This window comes from Labrus bergylta, chromosome 19 (genome assembly GCF_963930695.1).
Source record: "Labrus bergylta chromosome 19, fLabBer1.1, whole genome shotgun sequence".
Lineage (NCBI taxonomy): Eukaryota > Metazoa > Chordata > Actinopteri > Labriformes > Labridae > Labrus > Labrus bergylta.
Window position 1 is genome coordinate 2,893,797 of NC_089213.1, and position 22,003 is coordinate 2,915,799.

The window sequence follows — 22,003 nt, forward strand, 5'->3', positions numbered from 1 at the left end:
CATTGCTAATACCGCAATATTTATCACAGTAGTATTAACTGTATTAATAGTATTAACGTAGTATTAACTGAAAGGATTTGCTGCTTCTTATAAATCTGAAATTAAATATCACTGGATTTAAGATAGAAGTCTTATAAAAACAAGGGGTTAAAAGATGTAGCTATAGCATAGGAAACAGTATTTTTTTTATCTGCTTACACATTAAACCCACTGTATCCCTTTAAATATGAACTTTGACACATTAATCCACCAGTATATCTCTCATGTTCTGTAATCTTATGTAATCCACAGCCACACACTGCACATTCACAACGAGTGCTTCCAGACAATGATCGTGCAAACATGCCATCCAGGACACATCAGATTCATGAAACACAATTATAATTATATACAGTATAATATACTGTAAGTGCACGACGTCTACACATGTACGTTACAGTATACACACTGTACAAATGCTCTCCACACATTAACATGCAGGGAGTCTAGTCTGAACATTCCTAGCCTCGCAGAATATGAAATGGCATGCATGCGATCATACACACATGATTACACAGTGAGTCATTGTTATTTAGCCGGGTTTAACTACGAGCCAAACCCCCCATTACAGACAGAGTGGCCCAGTTATTCACTCATACTGGAAGATATTTAGTTGCTTATAGGAATTTTTGACCAAGAGATTGAGGGTACTTGGGGGCTGGAACATGCAATTCTTTTGGCCTTTTCACCCAAAAAACAAGATTAATTGAAATGAGAAAGTAGTGATTAATTGGTAAATAGCTTGAGGTCAAAGCCATTTTTTATGCTCTTATAGCCAGATTTAACATATTAATTAAACAACACACTGCAACTCTGTCCTGCATCATCATAGGAAAGATGCAGAAAGAAAGAAAAGAGGAGAGGGGAAAAAGCAGCAGTCAGACGCAGCAGGTCCGCTCATTTGTTTGTGGAAACAAAGTGCTGTTAAATGATTTACCCGCTCCCTGCGTTTAAGTACAGTCCCTTATTAAAAGAACAGCAGACTGGCCGGCTAGACTGCAGGATCGTGCATCATGACATACAGTACACATGCGAAAAACCACCTCGTGCATGCATAAGCTGACTCCTTGTTGTGTATTCTAACACACACACACACACACACACACACACACACACACACACACACACACACACACACACACACACACACACACACACACACACACACACACACACACACACACACACACACACACACACACACACACACACACACGCACACACACGCACACGCTCACAAAATGCACATGCGGAAAAAAACACAGCAGGAACGGAGAGCGAGAAGTGGGTCAGGATAACCAGCTCAGTCACACTACATTTGTAATATTCAAGGGGTCCCCACTGTCTCACATTAGATACCAAACATGCAAACACACACATAATATACCGCACACGCGCGCACACACACACACACACACACACACACACACACACACACACACACACACAGAGTTAGGAAAATATTCATGTTTCCTCACAGCTGAAACAGCAAATATTTATTCAACACACTCCAACACCATATCATGTGAACTCACAGAGGAGTTTTTACATCTTTCAAATGTAGAATCTGCAAATTAATTTACTGAAATGAGTGTGTTTACATAAATCCCGAGCTCAGAACCAGATTTGGACACTAAATCCCTCGGCAATGCATTGTGTAAATCCCATTTAACCATCACTTACTGATTCATTTTCAAATGCACATGAACCTTCCACGCTGCAGATTTATACTGCTGCAGATGCTCACTGATCTAAACGACGCCCACGCACACATGTATACATACGACGATAGCAAAGCTCCCTCAACAGGTGGCGGCATATCGGAGCATGATGCGTAGCGAACGGCAAACAAGGCCGCCCTTTCAGTAAACTGAAGCTTGTGTGTTTTTGCTTATTTGGCGTGTTTTGACACATTCATATTGGATCTACGCTCACAAACTGACAACCATTCAGATCACGATGTCCAAGGGCTGAGTTCAGCGGTGTTAAGTGATGCCAACATCAGCTGTGAGCTCCATATTTTTCCCATCTAAGGGAGAAAGAGGAGGCCCTGCATCTCGTCTCTCATGCTGGCAGTTATATATGAAAGGAGATGATTAATGAAGGACATATTTTACTCCTCTGCAAATAAACAAACAGAGCTGGAAGAAGAGGAACCAGCAGGAGAAGAAGAAGAAGTCGAGTAGGCATGTTGGATAATGTATGTTGGCAAACAGTTATTTGTTTACAACATTCTTTTTATATCTTTTCATTCTTCTTTTTATTTTTTAATAATTATATTCCTGTTTCCTGTTTTCTTGAGCTGCTGTAATGCAAAAATTTCCCCCATGGGGGATCAATAAAGTTTATCTTTATCTTTATCTTTCAGTTGCAGTCTTCTTTTCCGATCATATTTCCTCTACTTTTATCTCAGTTTTGGTCTCCACCAGCTTTTTCTTTTTTTTAAGATTTATTTTTGGGATTTTTGTGCCTTTACTGGAGAGATAGGATAGTGGATAGAGTTGGAAATCAGGGAGAGAGAGAGAGTGGGGAATGACATGCTGGAAAGGAGCCACAGGTGGGATTCGAACCTGGGCCGTTAGCTTTGAGGACCATAGTCTCCATACATGGGCGTGCGCACTAACCACTGCCCCACCAACGCCCCACGTGCTCTTTTTTTTTTTTTTTACTAAAATGAATTGTCATAATGCTAAGAAGTAAAGTCAACCACCACCAGTGGCGATTCCAGACTCTGTTGGGGCCCTTGGCAAAGATTAATTTGGGGGGGCCCTGCAACCAGTGTTCATCTCCATCATGTCCCGAGGCTTCCTCCTTTACCTCATTTTCTTTTTTCTTTCCTACAGACGGACGATTCTCCTACATTTGTCTTCATTTTTCTACAATAATGCATGCAACGCTTAGCAGGCCACCAAAAATGAGTGCTGTCAGATGGGACCCCCTTAGGGAGGATTCATATACTGTCATTGCAAAATTTGCACATTTTGGGGCCAGTGCTCTGACTTAAAGTTTGTGAGCCCTTAGAGGCCCCCCTACCTGGTCTGGGGCCCCAAGCAGTTGCCCGTTGACAAGCACTGCCTCTGACCACAACAAGCTTTTTATTCTTTAATTTGTTAAACCAAAACAATGAGCTAAAAGACGATGAAGCAGTGTGGAATGACGTCCAAATGAGCGCAGAACTTCTTGAACCTAAATGTAAACAGCGCCCGTGTCACTCACAGAGGGTTACATAAATGACTCAGCGGGTGAGAAGGATCACGGCAGGCATATTAATCAATGATATTCCGTCTGTAAATAATGAAACACAGAGCTCGATGCAGAAGTAACAGACGGATGAGGAGGAAGGAGACGAGGAGCTGAGTAGGATAGGAGGCAGCTTTATTCTCAAAGTTGGGTTCATATGAGGCATTTATCAACGCCGTGGTCGTTTGTAGTTACAACCGTGTGTTTGGAGAAGCCGACTCGAGTACTTGGAAGCCAATCTAAATACCACCACGGAGGCTTGGAGCCAAGTCCACCTCAGAATATCAATACCAGTTGAAGTTATATGGGGCCGTGTTATTCTAATGTTTCCACGGCTTCACCTTCCTGCAACCCCGACTTCTTTGTTTTTCCTCAACCGTTCAAGTTCTGTGATCCTCTGCATGCTGCGCAGTGTGTGCAGAGATCAGCTGTTCGGGTCGTAGTGTCAATCAATCAAACTTTATTTATATAGCACCTTTTAGACAAATTAAATTGCAGTTCAAAGTGCAGAAAAGTTATTGACGAAAAAGTCGTTTATAAAATCATTGAGAGACTAATGCGAGACTCATAATATAAAAAAAATATGTATAAAAATGAAAAAATTAAATACGACACATAAAAGCAACAAGATATTAAAATGAATACATAGGGGAAGAATATTTAAAATTGTAGTAGGATAAAAAAGACAATACAATAATGTTAAGATTTGAGTTTATATAAAGCAGCTCCATGGTGAGCGCAACAGAAATCAAACTTCTCCTAAGATTTCAAAGTTGTTCTATATGTGTTTTCAGCGTTTCCTGGGAATACTGGCCTTTTACCTTTTTACATGTGTTTCTAGTTGAACATCGACTCTGAGAGGCTTCTCTACAAACAGAGGGCCGTGCTGCATCATGAGGAGGTCGTACACTCAGTATTGATGAGTCCCTCATACAACCCCACTTGGAATGATTCCACAACTCTCTAAAAGAGGAGGAAGAGCAGAATGAAAGGAGAAGTGTACCTCTGACATAAGAGCCGGTTTTGTTTCCCCCGTCTTGTTTACTTCGGTGCAGTTCATCACCGTGCGGCCGTTACACTTCTCGTTGGATGAAGGGGAGCATTGATGCAGCGGTTTCCATTTGGCTTCTCTTTCAAGGGGGTTTGAAATACGAGTATGAAGTGTCGGAGCTCGGCCCGGTTGACGTACGGCAAGCAGCTTGTCGGGGAGAAGTGCGCCAGAAAAAAATTTGCTACTTTGGCAGCAGTTCAGGCCCCTCTTGTCTACAGCACAAATCAATAGAAGAACAGAGATTAGGGCATATTTACTTCTCAGCCCCAGTGATGGATATCTTTTCCAACATACAGGAGCTGGCTGGAGCGGCGCCAACATTTCTGTGGACGGAGAGAAAAAAAACTCTTGAGGATTTATTACAGCACATAATCGGAGACATTATTGCCGAAAATGAGACGAGAAAAGCCACAGAAGTCAGGGTTTTATTTTCATGTGACAGATGTTGAATGTCATATATCACTGGGAGTGTGTGTCGCAGCACAGAGAGGCAGTGTGTCTGTTTGATTGATATCATGAACTTGATTCAGAAGTTAGAGGCTTCTCTGTTGGGATCAGTCCATTTGTCTTTGACACAAAATAGCCGAAGTTGTATTTTTCTATTTTCTTCCAAGGTTAAAAACTTTTCTTTTTTTTTTTCCTTCTTATCAATTTGAGTTTAATAGAATTGTGTTCTGTTTGTTTAAATGTTCATGTATAACAACATATCAACACAAAACTCTCTCTACTGAGTTTGATTCCTTGTTTGGGCTGCAGTAGCTCAATCTGACTGTGGTTAGGAACCAGAGGGTCGCCGGTTCTGGATCTGGAAATTGCTCTGGTAGCTGGAGAGTTGCCATTTTACTTCAGATCAGTGTTTGCACAGAAAATTAAGCTGGGGAAAAAATAAAAATAAAAAAATCATGCAGTCATCCAGAAATGGGACTGCCCAGGGATTCTACTATTGCACTCGTGACCTCTGTCACTTCTGTATTTGATTCCTCCTTTTGCAAACGATCATCTATTTTCTGCAATAAAATACATAAAGACAAAACATTTAAAAATAAAAAAAATAAAAAAATTAAGCTGGATCTGTGGGTCGCCTATCCAAAATATAGATTTTTTTTTTTTTTTTTTTTATTTATTTCCAGGCTTTCTATGCATTTTCTTTAGAGATAGGACAGTGGATAGAGTCAGAAACTGAGGAGAGAGAGAGAGAGAAAGTGGGGAACGACATGCGAAAAAAGGTCGGATTCGAACCGGGGCCGCCCGCTCTTGAGGATTATGGCCTCTGTACATCAGTGTGATGGCTACCGGTTCCCATCATATTGAAAAATTTTACAAAACATTAGGGTTTTTTTTTTTGTTGTTCAACTTATTTGAAGTGGCTGTTCAGGAACCTCACACACACACACACATCTCCTCTTGCCTTCCCCATCCAAGACCGTTTCTCTACTCCTGTATGTGTGTGAATGTTCTCATCAGCTGTGTTTCATAAAAATGCCCGACTAACTCTGCTTGGGTTTTGTTGTTTATTAGATATTCTGTTTATCACAGCGGGTGACACACATTTGCGTACGAGCCTCCAAAACTTAAAGAGTGCTTCTTTACTCTGTGTCATCATGACATGAGTGAATCACTCGATTCCTTTCACATGAATTTATTCTCACATCTGCTTTCCATGAACTTTGCTTAAGGAAGTGTTCACAGTGATCTACACACAGAGATATTCAGTCGTATATCATAATCTTCCTTTACTAATCTTTTCAATCACTCTTTGTCTCTTCTCGTCAGGTTTGATTACCAGGAGCTCCTCCACAATTCCACCTTCTGTCTGGTGCCTCGAGGGCGGCGTCTGGGATCCTTCCGCTTCCTAGAGTCCCTACAGGTACGTACACCACACACCTAATGTAATACTGAAGTCTTGCCATTTATCTTTCCTCACTCTTCTGCTCAATACGAGTGATGGACGTCTTTTCTGCTCCTCTATCCGGGTGTGAATGAAGTGGGTGGGGCGATGGGATTTGAACTACATTGTGATCAAAGTGTCATAACAGTTGCGGAGTTGCCTCAGATCAGCTGCGTTCATGTTCAAACTTTGAATAAATAATAAACTCCGGATTGTTTTGTTTTTTTACCTTTGACAGCTGCTTATTAAGTGATTAATAAATCATTGAGGCTTGAAGGCAGAGGAGGACGAGTGCAGCGGCAGCTCACATTTAAACTCCTGATGTAACGCAGTGTAACACGTGTGTCATAATTCAATGTTACAAAAGCAGAACTTAGAGTGTTAAAAGACATGTTTTCAGAGCGGTTTAAGTTGCAACACTTAATCATGATGTTATCTTAAACATTGTTTAATAATGTCAAAAATGAAGTTTTAAGTTTGCATCCTGTGTTGAATGTAGTAACATACTGTAGCTCTTGATTGGTTGTCTCATATGCACTCCTGAAAAATTCTAGAAAGTTTCAGGAAGACTAGCTCGTTCACACATGCGCCTATCTCTGTCGGACGGGAGGGTCCGCAGGAAGCAGTACAAGACAAAGAATGACCCGAAAGTGGCGGAAAAAGCAACACTATTTTGACTCTTTTGCCTTTATATCCAAGTACTTGAGTGCCAACACGTTTACATTTCAACATATCCAATGTATCAACGAAAGAGCAGAGGAGAAAAAACGATGACGCAGTTTCATTTCGTGCAGAGAGACGGCACCGTACGTGCACAAACAGTCTACAGCCGTCCCCCGATCTGGATAGAAACCTCATCACCTCCTCCGAGTAAATGTTCCTGAATATTTCCTGCTGCATTCTCACACAGGCTCATCCCAACTATCACTGGGGGTGCTGGCAGGTCAAATTGGAGCTACAGTTCTGATTTTTGCGTTCACACATGCAGCTCACCCCGTAAATTTCAGGACTTTTTGGGAGAGTTTCCTGCAAGGGCAGAATTCCCTGTAAGCCTGAGCACTTGAGGCGTCTCCAGTCTCCACTCTGCACAAATAAACAAACAAATCTCCACATATTACATGTAGAAGTCCTCACAGCTACATTATCTGCAGCCCCCCCCGCCCCCCGCATTACAATAACACATTAGAGGAAACTGCTCAGATTCAACTCGATCCAGCTCGTATACAGCTCAGTCAACACGGAAACGCTCAGGAAGCACAATGTTCATGTTCCAGAGCTGTTGTTTATGCAGCCTTTTTGGTTATTGACACCTTAATGGGCACATCTGCAAGTATTTTCCCCTCAGACCATTGTGTTGTGCCGAGTGGCGATGTAGCTGTAAAGCCTTTATTTGCTATTTTGTTGGGGCCTTTTAAACTAAAATGGGTCCATTAACACACACACACACACACACACACACACACAAACACGGGCAAGTGCAAACACTGGTATTTAAGTCCATCAGGGAAAGTGCAAGTAGGCAAAACAATGGAGAAAGTGGGAGCAGTGGAGTGAGAGAGCAGTTTGAAGCAGTCGGTCTGGCTGCAGCTTTTCTCTCCCTTTTCTTTTTTTGCCACCCAAGTCGACAGTCTCACACCAGCACAGGAAGCAGTAGTGGCTGTTTTTAGATTTGCCAAACACTGAACTCTCTCGCTGCTACAAATGTTCCCTGGCTGCTCCGCTCTCTGGGGCTACAGTGTGTGTGTGTGTGTGTGTGTATGTGTGTGTGTGTGAATGGACCGGAAGCATCCATAGGAGTGGCAGCCTGCCCTACCACCGCTGTTGCTGCTGAATGGACAAATCCGCACACACTTGCATGCACATGCACACACACACACACACACACACACACACACACACACACACACACACACACACACACACACACACACACACACACACGCGCACACACACAACAACCCTCTTAGTTTGGCAGAAGTCAGGGTCCTGTTTTCCTCCCTGGGTCGTTTCTTTCTTTTCCATTTGAAGCACTTTTTTTGAGAATCTTTTTTGTGTGTATATTTTATTTATTTTGTTGCAGCAGTCAGGGTCCTGTCCTGCCCCCCCCCCCCCCCCGTTCCTCTTTCTCTTTCTTATCTTTAGCTTTCTCTTTCCCTCCCTGAGTCCTCTTGTTTCTTTTCTATTGGAGGCACGTTTCAGGATTTTTCGGTTTTGTTTTTTATTTTTATTTTGGGCCAAGCCAAGCCCACAAGAGAACTGGCAAATACAAGTTGTGGTAAAAAAGCTATACTGCAAGTTTTCCACATGCACGTTTACTCTCAGCCTCCCCCCGTCTTTATCTCCCAATGCAAACAAACCGAACGCCGCCACACCGCACATACGCCTTCCTGCAGGCGAACAGAGCAGGGCAAGTGTTTGAAACTCACGCTCAGAAGGTCTGCTCTCCCCCGGGGGACGACACTCAGGCTAGCCTCGGGCTGCGTTTCAAAAAATGTTCGAGGCCTTGGATTATCACTCTGGGAGTCTTGTGTTTGACCTTGTTGTAACCTGGGGCTTGATTCTGACACATACCCACACACACACACACACATACAAGTCGCCCTATTTGCTCGAGTGTCCTTCAGCGAGGGTTTACTCTCAGATGAAATGCACCGAGCACCGAGTCCCCCGCCACCCGGTGGGCCGGAGGGAGCGTTTGATCTTACAGCACTTTGGCTCCTGCTGCTGCTGTTCCTCTGGTGGTTTAATTAGAAAAAAAGTGGAGAAAAATAAATAACACCAGTCACCTATTGAGACCACAAACCTTGGTAAAAAAAAGAAAAAGAAAAAGGATGACATGAGAGTAAACAAAAGAGAGAAATGGAGTTTTAAAAAAGAGAGCAGAGGAGGGCTCGGAAAGCCAAAAAGAAAGTGGAACGACATCAAACACCTGTCAGTGAACGAGGGGGATAAGGCAACTTTAAAAAATCTGCTTCAATAAAGCAAGATGCCCCCATGTATCAGCTGCTTCCTTCTTATTCTCCCCTCATCCCCTCTCTCCTTTCTTCATTGTACCTCCTCTGCTGCATACCCCCCCCCCCCCCCCCCAGTGTTTGTAGCTAATTAGTACACAAGGATTGAACACCGTCAGCCGTCAACATCAGTGCTCAAACACATCTGAGTGACAGTCTTTTGGAAAACCTCCAGGGCTTCATGGGAAAGGAGAGATAGGAGATATAAAGTAATCCGAGCCAATTTACACACACACACACACACACACACACACACACACACACACACACACACACACACACACACACACACACACACACACACACACACACACACACACACACACACACACACACACACACACACACACACACACACACACACACACACACACACACACACACACACAGAGCATTGATCATATTATCTGCTCGGTCTGGGATATCGTAATGCCCAGCAGCTGGGACTGGGAGTCATCCTGATTGTATTATATGAATGAGGCTGCAGTGTGTCATGCTATGCTTTATACCGCCTGCGGCGAGGGAGGAGCCCCGGAAACGGCAGCTGATCAAGCTGGTGTGTGAGTGTTACTGTCTCTTTAAAAGTCTAATGTGTGTGTGTGTGTGTGTGTGTGTGTGTGTGTGTTTCTTCACAGGCGGCGTGCATCCCAGTGCTGCTGAGTAACGGTTGGGAGCTGCCGTTCTCTGATGTCATACAGTGGAACCAGGCGGTGATCGAGGGGGATGAGAGATTATTACTGCAGGTAACACAGGGAGTCTCATTTACATGTACACGCCTTTTTAGACACAAAACAAGAACATAGGCTGAATTTCCTTTTAGGGCGTTTGAGACACAGGGGTGAAGCAAAACTGGACTCACATTCTTTCTTTCTCTCTGACTAATTTTTCATTTATTTATTTTTTTGTTTGTTTTCTCGGTACTCCCAACTAAGTTCCGCACTTGAATGCATCACGCTGCCACAAACACATTCACACCTTTCTAACACACTACCTGAACATAAAAATCATTGCTTGACTTTTATCTCATTTAAATGTATTTTGTCTGTATTGTCGCTCTGTATCTTTGCTTATGTTTTGCTATTTTGTATCGATTTGTATTTTTATTTTTTGTCTTTGTTTGTTCTCGCTTTAGTTGTCATGTCTATATATTCTTGTTTCTTTTTGTTCACCTTATCACCAATAAAAAATTAAAAAATTAAAAACTGTACTCATAAAGACGCTGACTGAAAAGCAGAATCGTGGTAAAACCAGGATAAATACTTGAAACGTTTTTAAAAAGATGGGGAGGTTAGAACGCAGAGAGGTTGCAGAGCTGGCTAAACGCTAAAGCTTCCGGGACATGGCAACCAGCGTGCAATTAAACTCCAGGGAGGAGGGGGCTGGGGGGGGAGACAGCTCCCTATAATGTTTTGAAATTTTAAACTGCAGTACCCATTTTAAACACTAGGTGTCAGAGTTACATACTGCTCCTTTAATACTTGCAGCACCCTGAGCTCTGCAGGAACTTGCATGCTGCCTCTAAATAATAAATGTGAATACTTTCCAGAGTAGTTTCCAGAAAGCAGACCTCTGGGTACATTTGCATTCTCATACTGGAGCTAAATTGATGCACAATTTAAATCCATTTTAACTGCAGCTGGAAAATCAACTATATCAGCTTTAATCAGTTATTTCACTCGAAACAGATTCAGTTTCGACCCATTTTTTAGTCGTATATTTTAAAGGTATGTCGCCCAGCTGTTCCACAAAAGGAAGTAATAAAACTGAGTTCAAAATCCCTTTTTTACAGACTCGACTACCCCGGTTCTTTATTACCTGTATCAAACACTGTGCTTACAGGTTGGAGCCCTTTGAGATTAAACACCCAAAGAGACCTTAATCCAGCTTCAGTTCAAAAGCGCTCGCTCGCTCGCTCATCCTCTGTGTCTGCGTCTCCTCACACACACAAATAAACACAAAGAGCAAGCAAAGCCAGCTCTCTCTCTCTCTCTCTCTCTCTCTCTCTCGCTCTCTCTCTCTCTCTCTCCCCCTTGCACAAATTACATCATGTCTCCTCTGCATTGATCCGATTTGATCTCAGCCAGTGGAGGACATGAATTGGCATTCAGCTAATGAACAGGAACAAGCCCCTGAGACATTTTGCAAATAACGGCAGGACTGGGTAGAATAAACCGGCCTTTTTTTTTTGCCCACCTGCAAAAAACTCTTTTTGGCATGGAATCACAAAAACAGAAAATATTCACACCGTCTGTGATCTGGTGCTGGGTGAGGGCACACACACTTCAAACAAAACCGAGAACGAGGTGAAAGTGAAGCCGTCCTTCAGTTGTACTAAGTGGAGAGAGAGAAAAGGGGAAATGTAGCTCAGGGGCCGTATGCAAAGAGAAACTTAGAATTTCAAAGAACAAGGACATAAAAAAAAGAGAGAGATTTAGCCGCCTTCAGGTCCTTAAACTGGCGCTCATTAGCAAATGTGTTAGACAAAAGGCTTGAAAGGAGTCAAACGCTCACGGTTTTCTGAGTTCAGCTTTGACTGAGCCGCTGTGCTTAACTTTCTAAGTGATTTAATCAATTTTGGCGATTCTCTCTAAACCCTGCGATGTAGTCCTAACTAATTACGGTCTAATTGTTTGAACAATCATGCTCTGTGTCGAACGCTTCTTCAGGAGGCCAAATTAAGCTCCCACTTGAGTCAGTGTCATTTCTTTTGCCTCTTCTCCCGTCTATTTTTAGAATTGCGTTACAAACAAGTTAAACTCTTTGTTTCTTTCTTTCTCTCTCTCTGTTCTTTTTTCATTAATGTCCTCCTCATGTCTCTGTGTGGATCTTTAACTGGGCTTATATCTTTTCTCTCCTCAGGTGCCGTCGACGGTGAGAGCGGTGGGGAACGAGCGCGTATTGGCCCTCAGACAGAGGACTCAGATGTTGTGGGAGGCCTACTTTTCCTCCGTGGACAAGATAGTCCTCACAACACTGGAGGTCAGCTTCGGCTTCAACACACACAACATAAAGGCTGTTAACAGGAAATATTACTTTGTGAAATGTGTTCTCCCTGACGAGTGAAGGAGTGCTTGGTGAACAGCTGTAGTTGAAGGAACATGCTAAGGCTACTAGGTCACGATAGCTTGTGAATTAAAGATGGAGTAGTAGTGGGATAGTTTCCTCTTCTTCACATTCTTCAGACGTTGTATAAATGAAGCATTCCCGAGTAAGGCTAGCTGATTAGTTTGTGTAAGTGGGGAATTAAGTGTTAGCTTGTTACTCAAGCTACCCAAACCTTTTTGTGATTTCACTCTTGGAAAAAAACTCCTGAAAACTTCCGGAAGTCATTTGGGTTGAGCTGCATTTGTAAACACAAACAGAAGAATTTTTCACTCCAACTTTAGCCGTAACTTTTCCCTGCCAGCTCCCTATAAAATGTCTCGTGTGAAGTGAGCTAATGAAGAGAATCTATCAGGAAATACTCTGAAATATTGACCAGAGGAAGGCACATGGGAAGTTTTTATGCACCTCAGGCTGTTTGCACATGACCAAGGCGATTAGCATGTTCTTCTCCTCTCACTTGTTGATATTGTGAATGTGTCTCACTACACGTACCATTGATAAAAGGCCTAAAAAACTCATTATAGATCCAGACTCTGTTGCCACCTCGTTCATTTTTACGTCATGTCTTGTCCCCCCCCCCCCCCGAGACCCTCACTCCTCACTTCAAGCAGATACAGTCTCTCCCGCTGTGAGGTGCAAATGTTCACAACTTAGGAAAATACATAGAAATTTCTAGAAATGTTCAGACATGCATGTGTGAAAGCTGCTACACTTTTTTGTTTTTGAGACTGGACATCATTTCAAAGAATTTAGCTGACGGGGGGGGGGGGGGGGGGGGAGCTAACTGCTACTAAGCAAGCTACATCTGTTTCTAATGGGACAGCAAGTTCACATAAGTTATACATAAGACATCGATGTACCATTGACTCTTTGTGGACAGGTGTTGAGAACTAGCATGCTTGCTAAAACACTTAAACAATGCATCTGGTTCATCCAATGTATCTGTGATGTCCATGCCAAATAAAGTCTATTATTATTTGTGGATCACTAACCCTGATGAAGAATAAAGGGGATTGCCTTGGTAGTGTTCTCCTGTAAATTGTGAGAAAAAATCCATTTGATACTCAGCTAAATTCAAGATATCTCACTCATAACGACTTCATCCTGCTGCATAATGAAGGTGTTTTAAATGCCGGTCTGACCTCTAATCATACATCAGCACTACTCTTGACTGTATTTTCTTAGATTTATGGTTTGACCCCCACGTGTCACCGCTCAAACTTCTATCTCACTAAAAGAAAAAAAGAGCAAAATGTTGCTTCTGGCCACTAAGTATCGGCTGGAAAACCTGTCTGAACCTATGTTTTAAAAACTCCCAATTCTCCCACCATGCAATCCTGTTGAGGAATGTGCAACAACATCCAGTGAAAACATCCGCAAAAAAAGCAGCCACCGCTGTAAACACAGGTTTCCAGCTGGAAACACGGGCAGCCGTATAGTTGCTACCTACTGCCTGTGTGCGATCATCAGATCCCGCTCTCAGAAAAAGGCTTTTCCAACAGAGCCTCCACATTTGAATCAAACCACCCTTCTATCATTATGATTATAGGGGACTGGAGCTCAGCCAATCGTCTGTATTTCTTTTTTTTTTTTACTATCTGGGCTCTGTGTGGGACTGTAAGTCTGAGGGAAACGTTTTCAAAGCAGTCCACATCCGATCTGCCTGCAGTCTCTGAGAAATCCCCCTAATGTAAAGAAATGACATATCATTACATTTCAAATATCAGTCTCAACCTGCGGGTTTCTGCCTCACTGCCCGCCGTTATTAGACTCTGAGAAAGCTTTCTTTTTTTTCAAAGCTCCAGGTCACGTTCAGAAAAAATCCCATCTTTGAAAGAGTTATTGCAGTGTGCAGAAGAAACGGGGGCCCTATTTGCTTTGTTTTCACACGTGTATCCTTTTCTCCGTCCATCTTTTTTTCTTTGAACAAGCTGAGAAAAAAAATGTACTTCAGAGGTAGCTCCTCCAGCTGAGTGAATGTCATTTGAAGGTTGGCCCGAGGGTTAGACGATGCATGAAAATAAATAACAGCCTCCTTATATGAGTCGCTTTCAACGCAGCCCGGCAGTTGTCGATTTTAGCCGAGGAAACAACAGATTCTCTGAATTCTGCACAAATGGCACGGTGATGGGGTATAGCCTTCACACATGTTCATAAAAGGCGAGTCTGGCGGTCCCTGGTGTATTCTCTGCAGGGGATTTATGCTCGAGATAATAAAGGAGAGGTTTCTGGAGGTTGGTGATAAGCTGCTTATATACATGCAGCATGCGGGGGGGGGGAGACCTCTCACCATGGGGGCCCAGCTGTGCAGTCACCCTGGGGGTCAGCATGGCAGGTGTTTTCTGCCGCTTGGACACCTCCTGTTGGTGTACAACAGGAAGTACACAAACTGTATCATCAGAGCTGGTGATGCACAAACACAAGCGTGTCACTGGAGTTTACATTAAGCTCCGAGACTCTCATGCAGCGGCTTAGAGGGGGAAGGAATAAACGTGGCGTCGGCTTAGATGAGCCCGACTTCTAACAAAAAAAAAAAACCCATCACAACCCTCATATACTTTCTTTTTCTTCTGCCCAGATCATCAAGGACCGCGTTTTCTCCCACATATCCAGAAACAAGTACATGTGGAACTCCCTGCCAGGAGGTCTGCTGGTCCTGCCGGAGTACTCCACCCACCTCGCACACTTCCCGTTCTACTACCTGGGATTAGGTGAGTACACGCGCTGTTCAAATAGAGACGGATCCACATGCAAATCGTGATCTGATTGCACATTAACGATGGAGATTAAGACTGTTTCGTGAGCGCTGTGGAGGAAGAGATTATTAATCAACGCCTGGATATCAAGTCAAATATTTCTCTTGCGTCCTTGTGTGTATTGGTTTTAATTAAGCAATCATGCAAAAAAGGTCTATTGAGGAACCACTGTGTGTGCATTATAATGTGATTAGAACATTTGTTCAGTGATACTAATGACATTAGTCTTTTGTTTAAAGAGGAAACCAGAACTATACACATCGATGCTTCAAACTGCTCTGACACTTGGACTAAAATATAAACTTTAAAGAGTTTTTATGACTTGTTTTTTTTGCTTTTTAGTCGTTGACTTTGCTTTGCATGCGTCTCCAGCCTGTTGCACTTTTGTCTGTTGCCTTAAAGGTACAGTACCTGCTCCATCCATCAGATCCATCAGAGAAGAGTGGTTTATCTCCTTTAATGTTTGACCTTTGAAACATGCTGGAAGAAGTTTATATTCATGCAAATTCTCCATTTTGTTGTTTTGCAGAATGTTGTCATGTAAAATGCAATCCTTCCAATCGTTTCTCGTTTAGAGTAGCCTCTTGATTGATATTCAAACTGATCGCCCAAAACACTTTTTTTTCTAATTTATCTTCAGGGGTCAGTCCGGGTCAAGAGTTCACTGCAGTCATCCAAGCTGTCTCTCCATTGATCTCCCAATCTCAGCCAATCATGAAGCTGCTTCAGGTGGTCTCCAAGTCCAAATACTGCTCGCAGGTATACACAAAGTACAAGAGAAAACTGTATAGCCACAAACGGTCACTATCAGCCAAGCAATATTAACAAATGAATCCATGCAAGATATGATATTTTGTGAAGAATTACTTTCAGCAATCTGTCTGGTTTGATTGATGTAAACTGTGGGGGTGTCATGATACAAGAATTCTTAATATGCATACGATTCTGGTAAAAATCAAACAATATCTGTACCTGCTTCGTTACCACGGCAACTGAAATTAAAGTCACAGGCACCAAATATTCGGTAGTTTATAGTTTGTAATTATCAAACATGGCAAGCAAATTCCTGCACACTTTCTAATTTTCCACATCATGTTGGCAACATTTCAGTATCCAAAAGGTTGCCAACTTATTTGTGCAATTTACACAGTGCTTCTCTGGCAGCAACTTTTGGGTGAAAATATGACTGTAGTTTTACAAAAGTTGATATTTTTTGATTCCATTATGATTATAAACGATAACAGTGATTGAATCATTTTAAGCATGCGGTATCAAAAAGTCTGTTGAGTCTTTTCCTGATCAGTCTGATGTGTTTGTGTTGCCTGCTCAGATCATCATCCTCTGGAACAGCGAGAAGCCGCCACCCAGCCGCAGCAAATGGCCTCCCATGCCCGTCCCCCTCACAGTGACAGACGGGAGGAGGAAGGTGAGGGACTGGTGCCACTCACCACTCATGCACCGCTCTGACTGTCTGAGTGACAGCGTGACAAACTGTCGGCTGCTCACTCTGTTTTTTTTTTCTATCCTTCATAAATCTGTTACTCTGGGGTTTTTTCATCCTATCCGTGTGTATCTGATGTGTCCACTGATCCGTGTGGCGTTGGCTTTCATAAATGTCACTCGCTCTGCACATTTCTCCCGCCTCCTTTACCCTGTGTGTCTTTTATTTTGAACTCCAGACACACACAAAAAAATCCATAGTGATTCCCTCCTCTCAGTCACTCACCATGATTTACTCTAACACAATCATCTCTGTCTCCTTCTCGTAATCTCTCTGAAGTACAGACCAGACGATATACATCCTCCAGTAACAGAGCTTTAAAATGTATTACCGTGTGTCTCTCTCTCTCAGACAACCAGTCGGTTCCTACCTCATGTTGCCATAGAGACAGAAGCGGTGCTGAGTCTGGATGAGGATACGGTCCTGCTGACCAGTGAGGTAATTCAAAACAAAGAAGAAGAAAAAATAAAAATATGAAACGATCGAGTATTCCTGGAAAAAGTTGCAACAACTGATTTCTGTTTCTTGTAGGTGAATTTTGCCTTCCTGGTGTGGCGGAGCTTCCCCGAGCGGATCGTCGGCTACCCTCCCAGGAGTCACTTCTGGGATCCCCTGAAGCGTGCCTGGGGGTACACCTCCAAATGGACCAATGATTACTCCATAGTCCTGACTGGAGCTGCCTTCTACCACAGGTACACCAACAGTCTACATGCAGAGAGCAGCTAAGGCTGATGGGAGTGTCACTGGTTTTTGTGTCTATGTAATCACAATTTCAGTGATTGGATTGTGAGATTTGAACTTTTAAAGCAAAAGCCGGAAAATGTGACTCTTTGACCTTGCCTGTTTTGTATTTTAGTATGCATTCCTGTGCTGTTTTTGTTTCTCATGTGTAAGTCTGTGCTTTTCTTCCTTTTCTTTGTGCTGTATAACTCGTAAAAATTCAATAAAAACTGAGTAAAAAAAAAAAAAAAGCAAAAGCCAAAAGATTGCAAAAGTAGAGGGTCAAGCCCAACTGGACCCGAGACCTCACCCAGGGCCCAAACAGGGTCGGGTCCAGTTCGATATGTGCTCAGTGAAGTCTCCTTTTGAGCAACTTTACTTGCAATTTAACTTTTTTTCAAAGAACCCAGGGTCAGGTTTGTTATATTCTGTGCAAAAAAGAGTTCAGTAAAAAAATACTGTTTGAAAAATTAAGGGTTCAATCTGATCTGGGAAAGAACACCCTGAAGTGCATTAGTACAGGTCTTAGATTGTGGACCTTTGAAGACCTCTATACCAAAGTTATTACCACTTATCTCGTGGGAAACATAATAATAATAATACATTAGACTAAGTGCTTATCCTGAATACTCAGATGCTGAACAAAGACCAACAACAAAACAAAACAAAGAAGAAATAGTCTAAGAGAAAGAGGGTGGGAACAGAGTTTGTTAATGTTTGTAGGCGATGTTTAAGAGGTGAGTTTTTAGGGTTTTCGTGAAGGTGGAGAGTGATGGGTGGGTCTCTGATGTTTTTTGGGAGTGAGTTCCAGAGAGTGGGAGCTCTCTACATGCAGAGAATAGCAAAGGCTGATGGGTGTGTTACTGGTTTTGGACCTATGCAACCACAATTTAAATGATTGGATTGTGAGATTTGAACTTTGAATGCAAAAGCCGGAAGATCGCAAAAGTAGAGGGTCAAGCCCAACTGGGAGCGGCAATGGAGAAGGCCCTGTACCCCCGGGACTGATGGTTGGTCCTACAAGGGGAGAGGGGGACAGGAGGTTTGGGTCAGTAGAGAGAAGAGTGTGGGTGGGCCAGGTTATGGAGGGCTTTGTAGATAATAAGGAGGTTGAGGTCGATACGCTTGTTTTTTATATGACAAAAAGTTAATTGAATTTGTCCCATAGTGTTTGAGAACTTCAACCTCATCATGGCTTCATATTCTGAGGACACAAAATGTAATGTGAGGTGTTGGGATACTGGAGGGGGCAAGTAAAGATTCCGTTTCACTAGTAGGGTTGGGGGATCACAATGGTCCCTGGGATTCATCGTGTAGGAACCAAGAATGTTTGTACAAAATCTCATAGCAATCCATACCATAGTTTTTGAGATTGCAGTTGAAACAGTTGAACTCAACACAGCTACATGGCTGACTGAGGCACTGACTGTTTATCCCCTTTCCCTTTCCCACAGATTTGTCTTTAACATTATCTGCTGTTACTATGCACACACCGATAACCACATTTAGACTCACACATACCAACTCAACATGGATTACACAACCCAGATCCAAGCAGAGAAAAACAAGCAACACCTTGATGAAATGCAGCAGCAGCATGCACGCTGACATGAATCTCTAAAAAGGGACAATCAAACAGGAAGCCAAAGTACTGAGGATAATTATTTGTATGTACGAGTGAGCGAGTCGAAAAAGGAGAGGGTGAATCACTCGGGGATTTCTTGGAGCAGTTTGATTCATTTGAAAAGGCAGAAGTCGAAAGGTGCAACAGCAGAGGGACGTTGAGTTCTTCAACAATCTGGATGTAATTACTCAACAGACGGGTGTTTAAAAAAGATGCCGAAGCCCTGTGACATTCTGAGACAAAGCCGTCATTTTTGTCAGCGAGTTGCAATGAAAACAGTTTCTCTCTCATGCTAATTGAATCTACACAGCTCTTAGGGTTATGCCCGCAGACACTTTGAGGCCCATTTGCATTACCTAGAATGTCTGATTCACCGATTAAACAGTGAGAGGACAATGAGTAGTTGTTTAAAACCTGCCTCTCTCATTGTGAGATCCCTTAATTAAGCCATTTACACGCAAATGATCAAATTACTTAACTGTATATTGGATTATTAAAATGATGTGACAGCGCACCAAATGGCTTTTTCACAATATGGGCTGCTATGTCAATGAAAATAAATCTTTTCATTTGAGAAAATCCAATAACAACAATCACTTGCACAAAGTTAAATGTGGTCCATTAAAATTCCTCGGCCATTAAAACTTACTTTAATACCGGGGCGCCGGTAGTGGAGTGTAGGTTGGTGTGTGCGCCCCCTATGTGTGGAGGCTGTGGTCCTCTGGGGTGGGGATCCTTTCCCACATTCCCCTACTGTCTCTCGCCCTAATTTCCCACTCTGTCCACTGTCCTATCACTCCAATAAAGGCACAAATAAAGCCCAAAAAAAGCCTGACAGGTGCTTCGACTTTCAAAAGTAATGCAAGAAGTCCAGCAGAATGAAAAGTGCTGCACTTAAATGTTTGGTCCTGCAAATTTAAAGTCTTTATATGCTTCACACTTTAATGTAATATAAATCAAGTATATCCTCTGAAAATAACTGTGAGTCATGACTGTCTACAATGGGTGTAACACCCGAGTCCCACTGTCTGTGATGTTTTCAGAGTTTTCAGAGTCCTATCTTCAGTTTGTTTACATCGCCTGGACGGCCGGCTGACTCCTCCCCTCGAGTATAAAAGTTGTTTAATTGAGGGACTAGAGAAATGAAGAATAACATACTGTACTCACTGCTTAACTGTGTTTCTAGATCACGCTCATTTCAGGTAAATTTACATGCAGTGTGAAGATACCAGTGTAATAAAGATCGCTAGCATTAGCATGCTAACACAACAATGCAGCAGCGCGAGTTGTTTTGGTTTCATGCTGGTGCTCAAGGGCGACATCTGCTGGATCAAAAAATCACATATAAAGCCTTTAAGGAATAAGGAAGATATGCCTCGTGCCCCAGGGGGCTTAGCTTGTTGTGCTCTATAAATATCAAATCCCTGTTGTAGGTGAAATGGTTACCTGGTCCCGGTTACATATCAACATACATCACAGCATCTAGCCTACTCTGTAGATGTTTCCGTACAGGTATAGGCTGCCCACTGGCCTCCACCTCTGACTAACTGTGTGGAAATTCTGCGTGTAGGTGTGTGGCGTATGTGCTTGTCTAAACAGATTTACTGTTTGGGCTGCGAGTGCAAGAGGAAGACGCTGAAATTGATTAGAGACTAATTACAGTGGAGCAGAACATCAGGTTCTGCACGCTGGCGACAGATGTGACAAAGTGTTGCTGCAAGAAGGAGAAACTGATGAACGGTTATATTCTTGACTTGTACATTTGTAATATCTTACTGGACAAAATGTGATTTATTCTTTTAAGCTGCCTTATAACACTGTGATCAATGTTCAGGAGAGAGGCTAATAAGATGACATGTTTTAATATTATTAACGTGATTTACAGGGAAGCCATGCAGAAAGCTGGATAAGATTCAGGGTCAAATCTGCACTGTGGGTGGTTCACTTGACAATTGTGCCGTTTTGCAATATTGAGGTTTCATGGCGGTCCTATAAACTATCTGTCCTCTCTTCATTTTCAACGATGTGACTTGTCCCACAGGTACTACCACTACCTGTTCTCCCACTACCTGCCCCAGTCTCTGCGGACTCTGGTGGATCGCACCTCCAACTGTGAGGACATCCTGATGAACTTCCTGGTCGCTGCTGTCACTCACCTGCCGCCGATCAAAGTGGCCCAAAGGAAGCAGTACAAAGAGCTGCCCAGTCCGGGGGTAAGCAGAGCCGTTTGTCTCTTGTCACTTGTGTTTCACGCTGCTGCCTGTTTGATGCTTTTGACTGGATGGTACATGTCAGCATCTTGTTTCCATTTTTTTCCAGGGTACAAAGAGCGTCCCCTGGGCCAACCCGGAGCACTTCAACCAGCGGCAGGAGTGTGTCAACACCTTCGCCAACTGGTTTGGCTACATGCCTCTGGTCCACTCTCAGTTTCGCCTGGACCCCGTGCTCTTCAAAGATCAAGTGTCTGTCCTCCGCAAGAAGTACAAAGACCTGGAGAGAGCGTGAAAACGACGGGGAAAGAATGGACAGAACAGGCTGTGGAGAGACGCAAGGTCTTGTATAGTGGCCTTTTGGATTAAGACAATGAGACCAATCAGTGGTGGAAAGGTCAAGATGGGATGCTAAGGCGGTCTGGGACGTGGACAAAGTGTTCAGCATTCAATCATCAGACAGACCCTGGTGGACTGTTCTGGTCTTATTAATATAAATATGAAGAGAAACGGGCCCACTGAAGTTGAAAGAGTTCTACCCCCGTCCATGAGTGCAGTGTCAACAGAGCGAGGAAAGTAAGGGGCCTTGAAAGGTCCCAGTGAAAGGACAATCTCTATTGGACACGAGTAAACAAACGTGTACGGGCTGCTCACATGACAGTGTGCGACTGCTGTGACCAAGTGAAAAGGAAGGCTGTCTCATGCCAAAGGCACCCAGTGGACTTGTGTCGGTGCCATGCACCCTTACTGTCGACGTGTGTCTGAGCATTACTGTGCAGGGACTGTTGTCATGGAAACAGATCATTTCACATCAAAATGCTAACTGTAAAAACCAATAAAATGATTTATAAATGCAAA

The 22,003-nt window shown here is 43.0% G+C and overlaps 1 protein-coding gene across 2 annotated transcripts in view; it reads left to right on the forward strand.

Moving 5' to 3' along the window:
- ext1c (exostoses (multiple) 1c) overlaps positions 1-22,003 on the forward strand; it is a 99,474-nt gene extending 77,471 nt beyond the window's left edge. For both annotated transcript variants that reach the window (XM_020648459.3, XM_020648460.3), the window contains exons 3-12: positions 6,104-6,197; positions 9,865-9,972; positions 12,089-12,208; positions 14,913-15,045; positions 15,731-15,849; positions 16,421-16,516; positions 16,943-17,029; positions 17,123-17,283; positions 20,977-21,148; positions 21,255-22,003. In XM_020648459.3, the coding sequence (XP_020504115.1) occupies positions 6,104-6,197; positions 9,865-9,972; positions 12,089-12,208; positions 14,913-15,045; positions 15,731-15,849; positions 16,421-16,516; positions 16,943-17,029; positions 17,123-17,283; positions 20,977-21,148; positions 21,255-21,440 (1,276 nt within the window). In that variant the 3' untranslated portion in view covers positions 21,441-22,003. The remainder of the gene's footprint in view (positions 1-6,103; positions 6,198-9,864; positions 9,973-12,088; positions 12,209-14,912; positions 15,046-15,730; positions 15,850-16,420; positions 16,517-16,942; positions 17,030-17,122; positions 17,284-20,976; positions 21,149-21,254) is intronic.